Here is a 10914-nt window from a genome sequence, read left to right as displayed (position 1 = left end):
TGTTCTGAGTAATTTATTTAAGAGGTTCTCTGTGCAAAAGGATCCTGGAACAATGGTGACAGAGCATTGCATCTGTGGTATTTGCATGATTGGTTTTTGGTATTTTCCCACTGAAAAATACCCAACAATATCGCAATTTTCTCTCTTCAATATGCAGAGTCTGAGTGGTGTCTCAATGAGCTACTACTTATGTTGGAGTCCATGCAGTCGGGCCGGTCAACCATTATTCCAATCTTCTGCGGGGTTAACCCTGCGGACCTTCGATGGACACTTGGCAAAGACGGAGTGTACGCTAAAGCCCTGACCGACCTCGAACAAAAGAAAACAATCGACTCCCAAACGCATCAAGAGAAGCCGCGTTACGACCCCGACATCATTGAAAAATGGAGAAATGCTCTTTCTAATGTTTCAAATATAGACGGTTTCGATCTGAAAGGAGCTTATAATGGGTGAGAACTCCATCTCTTCCTGTTCCTCTTCTTTTTATATTGTTTAGTTTGATATGTATGTGACAAATTATTTATGTACGCTTTGCTTACGCCTAATTAGTAATTTTTTTTGTGAATATTAATTCAGTGTGGAGTGGCCACTGGTGAATGAGGTCGTGCAATTGGTATTGGCAAAGGTTACAAAGCCGCCACTCGACGTGTCCAGATATCCAACAGGTTTGGATCAAAAAGTAAGAGATTTTGAAGAGTTATTGAAGCAGCAGCAAATTGGGGTAACCAGAGTTATAGGAATTGTGGGGCTTGGAAGGATTGGCAAAACCACACTTGCTAAAGAAATATTTAACCGTGAAAGATCAAATTACAGGCAATCTTGCTTTTTATTTGATATCAGAGAAAAGTCTTTTAACTACCTTACAGAGTGACCTTATAAAAGACATGACTCAATTGAATGAACAATTTAACTACCTTACAGAGTGACCTTATAAAAGACATGACTCAATTGAATGAACAAATACGGAGCACTGATGAAGGTAAAGGAAATCTCAAACGAAATCTGTCATCCAAACAAGCTCTCATTATTTTAGATAATGTGGATCATTCTTCGCAGCTGGATGCATTACTTTTACCAGCTAAGGATGCCCTTCATCCCAGTAGCTTAATTTTAGTAACGTCTCGCGATAAGCAACTTCTTATAAACAATGATATCAATGAGTCAGCCATTTATAAGTTGGAGTGTCTCAATCACAAACACTCCCAAGAACTCTTCTGCTTGCATGCCTTTCACCAGCCTCGTCCAGTGGCAGAATTTGAGGTACTGGTTAGTAAGTTTGTTGGTGCGTGCTGTGGATTACCGTTATCTCTGACAGTGATTGGCGCGCATCTTCGTGGAAGCAGTGATCTAACTCTCTGGAGAGCCCAATTGCGCAAAATCTCAAAGATGCTTCCGGACGATATACAAAGCAGACTCAAAATCAGCTACGACAGCCTGGATGATGACGAGAAGCAAATATTCCTAGACATTGCATGTTTCTTCCTAGGAGAAGACAGGGATACTGCCATTCAAATATGGAAGGGTCTTTGCAATCTACAGAACAAGTGTCTCATTGAGGTCGACAGCGAAAATAATATAATAATGCACGATCATCTTCGAGACCTCGGCAGAGATATCGGAGAGAAGAATTCCCCGTATCGTTTTTGCCGCCTAACGCAGAAAATTCTTGACAATCTGCCGGAGAAATTAATCGTACGTATTTTGAAACATTAAGATTGGTTTTGAAATTAGTGTTGTGGTCTCAATATCGTAATTCTTAGGTTTTGCAAGGATGTAAATATTGTTTCTAACAGTTTCCAGTCAACAATTTAGGTGCGTGGAATTAACATGGTTGAAACGCCGGTGGAAAACAGTGCGGAGCTGGGCGATCTTTTCCGTGGTATGCGCGGGTTGAAGCTGCTTAGAGTTGAAGGGGATTGTTTGGAAGAAAGCATATTCAAGGCTGCACGGTCACAACATCTCATATGGCTCAGATGGGATAGATGTCCGTATTCTTCCCTCCCTCCCTGGATTCCAATGGAGCGTTTGAGGGTTCTGCAAGTGCGCAGGTCGGCAACTTTGAAAACACTGTGGGAAGATCATAATATTCAGGTATATACCATTCCATCTTGGTAGACCACCACGTTTACAATTGACATCCACAGCCCCAACTCACTTTTGGAAAATTTGTGACATTGCAGGTACCTTTACACTTGAGGGAGTTAATTATTATTAATACTGATCTTTTAGAACTTCCAAAGTCCATAGGTAAGCTGAAGAACCTCGAAAGATTTGTCCTTGAATCTCAATTTTCTGCTCCTCATCTGGAAACTTTGCCAGATGAATTCTGCCATCTGCAGTCTTTGGAGCACCTGAGCTTAATCAACTGCCATTCAATGAAGTCGCTGCCGGATTGTTTTGGCAATTTAACGAAACTCCAACATATTGACCTGTCCAATAGTGGCCAGTTGAATATGCTTCCAAATTCCTTTGGGAAGTTATATAACCTCCGACAGGCTGATTTTTCCAGATGTTATTCATTAAAAGATCTTCCAGATTCCTTTGAAAAATTGAAGAACCTCCAACAGGTTAATTTCTCCAACTGTACTTCATTAGAAAAGCTTCCAGATTCCCTTGGCGAGTTAAATAATCTCCGACGTATTAAGCTCCATTTTTGTGGAAAACTAGAGAAGCTTCCAGATTCCCTCGGTGAGTTAAAGAACCTCGAACATATTGATTTGTCTTATTGCGATAACTTAAAAAGTCTTCCAGATTCCCTTGGTGAGTTAAAGAACCTCAAACATATTGATTTGTTTGATTGCTATAACTTAAAAAGTCTTCCAGATTCCCTTGGTGAGCTAAAGAACCTCGAACATATTGATTTGTCTTGGTGCCGATACTTAAAGAAGCTTCCAGATTCCTTTGGGAGGTTAAAGAACCTCCGACATATTGACTTGCCTCGTGCCAATGAATTAGAGAGGCTCCCAGATTCCTTTGGGGAGTTACAGAACCTGCAACGTTTGGTTTTGAGCTATTGTCGAAAGTTGCAGATATTTCCTGAAACTCTTGGAAAGATAAGTTCCCTTGAATGCTTAGACCTCCGACATTGTCCGAAAATTGAAGTATGGCCTCCCCAACTCTCACATAACCGGTCATTGCTAAAATTATTTTTATCTGGTACAAATTTAAAAGAATTGCCAAGTGCTATCGGAGAGCTAAGTGATTTGCAAGTTCTGCATTTAGGAGGCCAATTGAAACGTCTGCCCGATAACTTCGGTGACTTAAGGAGCTTACAGGAATTGGAGCTTTCTGGTTGCATTCAGTTGAAACATTTGCCGGATTCCATTAGATTGTTCACCCAGCTGAGAGAGTTGAAAATCAAGAATTCGGGTTTAGAGTACTTACCATCATGTGTCATGGCTCTGAATAGTCTTCAACAGTTAGAAATAGAGGGCTATCCGTTGAAGGGGGAACTGCAATTCAGAAAATTTGAAGGGGGAATAGTGTTGAATAAAGTGGACGCTTCCATTGTCAACTGTATGTTTGGGCTAAAATACTTAAGACTCTGCCAGACAAACATTTCAGGGTTATCATTTTGTGAAGGCCTTTGCCCAAACCTTCAACATCTCAGCATTCTTAGATGTGATTTTTTGGTGGAGGTTGTAGGATTGCCAACAACACTTATAGAGCTAGAGTTGAGCGAGTGTTGTACATTGAAGAAAATAGGACTTTGTGGTCTTGAAAGGCTCGAGAAATTCCAACTCGTAGCAGGCCACACGGTTGAGGAGCTGCCAGGTCTTGAAACGTTGGTACGTCTGAAAGAGCTGAAGGTTAACTGCCACTATCTGAAAAGAATAGGCGGGTTGGCGCAGTTGACAGAACTTCAAGTGCTAAACACTGAAAAATGCTGTTCGTTAAAAGAACTTCCAGGTCTGGAACATTTGACTTTGTTGAGGGAGCTTAAAGCCAGTGGGTGTCGGAAAGTGCGGAGCATAGTGGGGTTGGCGCAGCTGTCAAAACTGGATGTGCTAGACATGGAAGATTGCTCTGAGCTGGAAGAAATTCAGGGTCTCGAACATTTGACATTATTGAGGAGGCTTAATGCCAGTGGCTGTGGGAAATTGCAGAGCATAGAGGGGTTGGTGCAGCCGACACGACTTGAAGAACTAAACGTGGCGAACTGCAGCGTGCTAAAAAAAATCACAGTTGGTCTCCAGCATCTGACAAAGTTGAGGAAGCTTAATGCCTGCGGATCTGGAAAACTGCAGAGCATAGAGGGGTTAGCGAAGCTGACAGGACTTCAAGAATTAAACGTGCCAAACTACTGTGAGTTACAGGAAATCCCAGGTGGTCTTGAACATCTGAAGTCGTTGCGGAAGTTTGATGCGAGTGGCTGTGGGAAACTGCAGAGCATAGAGGGGTTAGCGCAGCTGATAGGACTTCAGGAATTAAACGTGGCAAACTGCTGTGAGTTACAGGAAATCCCAGGTGGTCTTGAACATCTGAAGTCGTTGCGGAAGTTTGATGCGAGTGGCTGTGGGAAATTGCAGAGCATAGAGGGGTTGGCGCAGCTGACAGGACTTGCAGAGCTAAACTTGGCAAACTGCTGTGAGTTAAAGGAAATCCGAGGTGGTCTCGAACATCTGAAATCGTTGTATTATCTTGATGTGAGTGGCTGTGGGAAATTGCAGAGCATAGAGGGGTTGGAGAAGCTGAGAAGACTTGAAGTGCTGAATGTGGCGAACTGCAGTGAATTAACAGAAATTCCAGGTGGTCTCGAACATCTGAAGTGGTTGTCGAAGCTTGATGCGAGTGGCTGTGGGAAACTGCAGAGGATAGAGGGATTGGCGCAGCTGACACGACTTAGAGACCTAAACGTGGCAAACTGCAGTGAGTTAAAAGAAATCCCAGATGGCCTCAAACATCTGAAGTCGTTGCGGAAGCTTGATGCCAAGGGCTGTGGGAAACTGCAGAAGATAGAGTGGTTGGCACAGCTGACACGACTTCAAGAACTAAACGTGGCAAACTGCAGTGAGTTAAAAGAAATTCCAGGTGGTCTCAAACATCTGAAGTCGTTGAAGAATCTTAATGTGAGTGGCTGTGGGAAGCTGCAGAGCATAGAGGGGTTGGAGCAGCTGACAGGACTTGAAGTGCTAAACGTGGTGAACTGCTGCGAGTTAAAAGAACTTCCAGGTCTGGAACATTTGAGATCATTGAGGAAACTTAGTGCTGGTGGGTGTCGGAAACTGCAGAGCATAGCGGGGCTGACGCCGTTGACAAAACTTAGAATGCTTAACGTGAAAGACTGCTGTGAGTTAGAAGAACATGGAAATCTGGGAACAAAGCATTGTGGGAAACTGCAGTTGCTCGGTAGGAGAGGATGGAAGTACCTGCGGCAAGGACGGAAGAAAGGTCGGCGGGCTGTTGGAGTCGGGAAGCCGCTGCGACGCCGCTGGAAGAAACAGGCGCTTCAATATTGGGATCAGAGTACGTCATTATTATAATGTTCACCGGTGGCCCCAGAATGGTCATTGCAGTCTGTGAACCGCAGCGAAACGAAGCCATTTTCAACTATGGGTAAAAATGCTCTGAATCATACAGGTTATTGTGAACTTAAATCTTTGTTCTGTAATTTGCACTTAGCAAATACCAAAAAGTTTGGAAGACCAAACTTGAACGGTTATAAGGTGAAATTTGAAAGTTTTACATTCAAACAATATAAAGTTATAAACATGTTCAATTTCAATTAAACATTACTAAAGATGTTCAATAAATTAGAGTGATTTTCTTCTTTCCTTTTTAAATGAAATACGTCATTTCATTGACATTTTCATGTATTTCAACCATTAACAGTTTCATTTACCTTTATTGAATTGTATATTTTTTTAATTGGTGTTTCATTTTCTTTTATGATATTTAAGATATACAATAAAAAGTTTATATTTTTTATTAAAAAAATATAATATATAATATAAATTATATTAATTTATTTTTTTTTTATATTTTTTCTTTGTTATTATAATGTTAAAAATAATTATTTAAATAAATTTAAGAAATATATATATATATATATATATATATGAAAATTGAATAAATAAATAAAAACTTTATAATAAACAAATTATATATTATATTCTTTTTAATGATATCTTATTTTATATAATTAAATATATTATTTCATGGTTCACACAAAATGCATTTTAAAATAACAATATATTAAAGATATTATTTCATGGTTCACACAAGATGCATTTTAAAATAACAATATATTAATAGTTTTAATGTAATAAAGTAAAAAACAAAAATTGTTATTAAAATAAGTTTGAAATTAGAATACTTTGGAATGGGTGTTTTTTGAAACATGGGGGAGTGGGTTGTATGGGTTGTCGATGACCCACCTAGCCAAAGGACCAAAGGACGTGGAAGAACACCCCTATGGCAAATATGAATGTTTCTATCCACTTACATGTCAATCATCATTCGAAACAATAATACTCTAAGCACCATGCACTTAGATCTTAATTGTATTCCCTGTAAAAATCTATCAATTGGGACTCCTCCTCTGTGAAGTCCTAGCCAATGGTGATTTTGGCTATGCTTCTCACATTTTCGCCCAAATTGAGCTCAACTTCACAATAGATGGTGGCTAGCACAACTTGTCTATCTCGCCATTGGTAACCTGTGATAGCGTCAATTGTTGTTCTCTATTGTTATGCTCCTCGACACTCCATCTTAGCAAAAATCGACATCACTTGTTGGGCAACTACCATTTTAAGGGAGTTGCTCCTACTTTTGCTCTATGGCATTGCAATGCATATGGTAATTTCCATACTTCCCATAGCCTTTAGTTTATTTTGCACTTATCTTCCTCTTGTAGGTCAAACAACCATCCAAAAGCCTTTGCACTTAGGCTCCTAGGAAATTAGAGTTCATATACTCATTCCTACTAATTGAATTCTTTGGATGTAGCATCATTGGACTTCTCCTGACTTCGCAATATTTTTTGGATCCACACTTCGTCTTTGTTATGAAACCAACTCACAAAAAAATAGAAAAGATAGATCAACGCCTTAGAAATAAGCCTCTTCGAAGGGGCAAGCTCCTTTACATTACACAAATGAACCATTCTTAGATGATACAACTGACAAGACCTCCTTTCTATATATAGGAGTCTGAGGGGTCATAATATAATTAGAGCTGACATAACAATAATAATGTAAGGGCACAATAATAACAATATGGGGACTACATGGGCACAATAATATAATAAGGGGGTTGTACTAATAACAATAAGGGGTTACACTAGTAGTATAGGGACGTAACATGCCCCTCTCCTTCAAAAAGTGTTGTCCTCAACGCTTGAGTAGTTCTTGATGCTTCTGTATAGAGTTCTTGTCCTCCCATGTGGAATCTTGAGCGGATAAGTTCTTCCACTTGATGAGATACTTTGAAATTGATCGATTTCGTAGTTGTCAGGTTCTTGTTTCTGTGATTGCTCCAAGTTCCAATATGATTTTTCCTTCCTCGTCAAGTTCTATAAATATTGTTTGAACTGGGATCTTCTGCAACTTTTGAATGAGTGGCCACACTTCTTCATCCTTCTTCCATTCATCCCTTGCTTCGTTTATCCAATTTGGTTGGATAATAGAAATGGCACAAAACAATGCTTCCACATCATCATCCTTTCTTGAGAGTGCATCTGCAACGACATTTTGCTTCTCTTTTTTGTAGATGATTTCAAAGTCATAACCCAACATATTTGTGACCCATTTTTGTTGCTCTTCAGAGGATAATCTTTGTTCTAAAAAGTATTTAAGACTATCATGATCCGTTTTTAGCTTGAAGTGTCTTCCCATTAGGTAAGGTCGCAATTTCTTAAGTGCATGTAGTATTGCCAACATTTCCTTCTCATAAATAGCTTTCTTGAGATGTAGTCGTAAAAATACCCAATCGCTTACATCAAAACTACTTTCACTGCGATGTTGATCTGCCTATTGTTTCATTCGATTCTGCACCAAAGTGGCATTATGCTTTAAAAGTTGGAGAACTTGTTGTTGATGCTCGATGTGATATTTCACTGCTTGAATCTTTTTCTTCTTGATATGTCTTTCTACCTTCAGAGTTTGAGGAGTGGTAATTTCTTACAATGCATTACAAGATATGGTCAGATTTATTTCTTGATGCTCGATGTGATGTTTCACTTCTTGAACATTTTGCTTCTTGCTATGTCCTTCTATCTTGATAGTTTTAGGAGTGGTAATTCTTGCCAATGCATTACAAGATATGGTCGGATTCATTTCTTCTTTCTCGATGTGATCTTTCACTTCTTGAACCTTTTTCTTCTTGATATGTCCTTCTATCTTGAGAGTTTGAGGAGTGGTAATTCTTTATAATGCTTTACAAGATATGGTCGGATTCATTTCTTCTTTCTTTGGGGTTGGTTCCTAGTGTATGTCCTCTTCTTTTTATGTTTCTTGATCCATTTCTTCCTCCTCTTCACAATCTATGTAAAATAATTTCTTCTCAACACACTTATGACCTTTAATGTATGTGTTATCACCATTGTAACAAATCCCTTTTGCTCTTTTTTCTTCGAATTGTTGTGGTGGCAACCTTGTAGGTTGTTGAAGGCTAGGAGAAACAACACTTCCATCTTTATAATTGTGAGGGGTAGACTTCCTTGTTGCCATAATTTTGCTTTCCACTTTTCTTACTAACCTGAATGCCTTGTCCAATGAATCAGGTTCCCAAAGATGAACCTCATGTTGAATGTTATCCTTTAAAGTCCCTATGGATACATCAATCCTTTGCTTCTCTGGAATATCATTTTTGCTTATATTCAATTTTTGAAAGTCCTCAATGTGCTTTGCCATTGAACACTTTTTTTTTAGATTTATCAATTGGCTAAAGAAGGTGTTGCTCTTTGTATCCTCATAATGTGCTATCATTTCCTCCATGAAAATTGACCACGTAACAAGTGGTTTACGAGAACAAAGCCCTTTATACCATGAAAATTGATCCAGTTCTAAATATGAAGATGCAATATGTACCTTTTGTAATAGTTGCACCTCATGTAAATCAAAATATTGCTCCATCTGTAGTATCCAATTTACCGGATCCTTGCCACCAAACTTCCTCATATCGCATTTTCTTGATTTTAGGATCTCAATCTTGAAACAACTGTAACTCTGTAATTTCAGATTTCCAAGTTCTGAAATTACTTCCTGTAGTAGCCCTCTGCATTCTCTTTCTAACCCACAAGTATGAGTAATAGTGGATTCTGCAAGGAAGATTTATGTCAAATCTCCCATGATGACTTGATTATAGACTAGTTTAGTAGAGCACATTTGTACGAAGTGCCACGTGCCACTGTTTCAACCTTAGGATATGAAAAATATACACAAAAAACTACAGTCCGTCCTCTTTTTGTAACTTCTTACGAAATTTCAATATGATTCTCAGAGATAAAGTTATGACGATTTTCCTAAGGTCACCTGTTTAGAATGTAATTCGGGAGTCTGCAAAAAACCCTAAATTCCTCAGATTATATCTCCAAAAATATAGCAATAAAAGATCTGAAATTTGGACCCGAGCATCACCAAGTTTTCGGTTCAAATGGGTTTTAATTTCAGAGTCTGAACCTTCGTAGAAAAAATATTATAATGAAAATTCCACCATGACCTGTTTGAGAGGAAATTATGGAGCTTGCAAAAACCCTAACTTACTTAGATCATGTGTTCGACAATATAGCAAGACAAGATCTGAAATTTGGTTCTACGGTTTCACGTTACTTTGTCTTAAATGGGTTTTTGTTGTAGCTTCTGAAACGTCGCAGAAAAAAAGTTATAGCGAAAATTCCACGATGACCTATTTGGAGCAGTGAACCCTAGAATCATCAAATGTTATGAAACCAGCTCACAAAAAGAGAGAAAAGATAGATCAACGCCTTAGAAATAAGCCTCTTCGAGGGGGCAAACTCCTTTACATTACACAAATGAACAATTCTTAGATGATACAACTGACAAGACCTCCTTTCTATATATAGGAGTCTAAGGGGTCATAATATAATTAGAGTTGACATAACAATAATAATGAAAGGGCACAATAATAACAATAGTGGGCTTCTATGGGGCACAATAATAACAATATGGGGACTAAATGGGCACAACAATATAATAAGGGGGTTGTACTAATAACAATAAGGGGTTACACTAGTAGTATAGGGACATAACACTCTTTTGTTCTCTGGTCTTCTTATTTTCCTTATGCACTTCTCTCTTTGTTTTGTTTTGATCGACATTGCTCTTTGTATGCTCACATACCATGGTTTTTGCTTTGTGAACTTAGTCATTGGTCTATGTTGAAAATGTAACAAGAAAATCCTGATTTAATTTTCCCATGAATTAAATTAGGAATAAAATTGTAATTACATATCACAAGACAACTTGTATGAGTTAACTAAGTTAATTTGACTTAGTTGGTTCAATTAATTCGAGTTGAGGGTCTAACTAGAGTAATGTAAAGTGCCTCCTACTTTATAGAAGCCCTGGTTGAGTTTATTTTGAGTTGTAATTAATTAATACAATTTAACTAGGTTAAAGTCAGTTAAATTAGTTCCAACTGATGGAGGAACTAGTAGGATGTCAAACAATGGGGTGTTGCCTTCTGTGTTCAACCAATTAACTGATAATTCAACCATAAATAACTCATGCATGTCAAATCAAAGAGTTACTCAGTTGAGAATGGATTTCAAGGGAAGTGCACTATCAATTGTATAAATATTTGAATTATATAGATGGTGCATGCAGTTAGAGGAAGAGCCTAAAGGGACTGCGCAATCCAATGGAGGAAAACTCCTGTTAAATAGGGGCCTAATTCCTCATTGAACAGTGCAAGGAAATAGGAGCTTGGCAAGTAAAAAAATAGGCTAAGTAT

The 10914-nt window shown here is 38.5% G+C and overlaps 1 protein-coding gene across 1 annotated transcript; it reads left to right on the top strand.

The window, feature by feature from the left end:
- The first annotated feature begins 3458 nt into the window (after positions 1-3458).
- On the top strand, positions 3459-5483 carry LOC149213628 (uncharacterized). The gene has a single exon (XM_089389094.1). It carries the CDS (start codon positions 3519-3521, stop codon positions 5481-5483), a length of 1965 nt encoding a protein of 654 aa, XP_089245220.1. The 5' UTR covers positions 3459-3518.
- The last annotated feature ends 5431 nt before the right edge of the window (positions 5484-10914 follow it).

This window comes from Pinus tabuliformis, chromosome 1_1 (genome assembly GCF_031772625.1).
Source record: "Pinus tabuliformis cultivar Carrire ecotype Pingquan chromosome 1_1, CPIR1, whole genome shotgun sequence".
NCBI classification, from domain to species: Eukaryota; Viridiplantae; Streptophyta; class Pinopsida; order Pinales; family Pinaceae; genus Pinus; species Pinus tabuliformis.
Note: the sequence above shows the minus strand (reverse complement) of the source record. Positions and strands in the feature narration are given on the sequence as shown.

Coding starts and splice junctions, on each gene's coding strand:
- LOC149213628 (XM_089389094.1), top strand. CDS start 3,519: ATGTTTGGGCTAAAATACTTAAGACTCTGCCAGACAAACATTTCAGGG.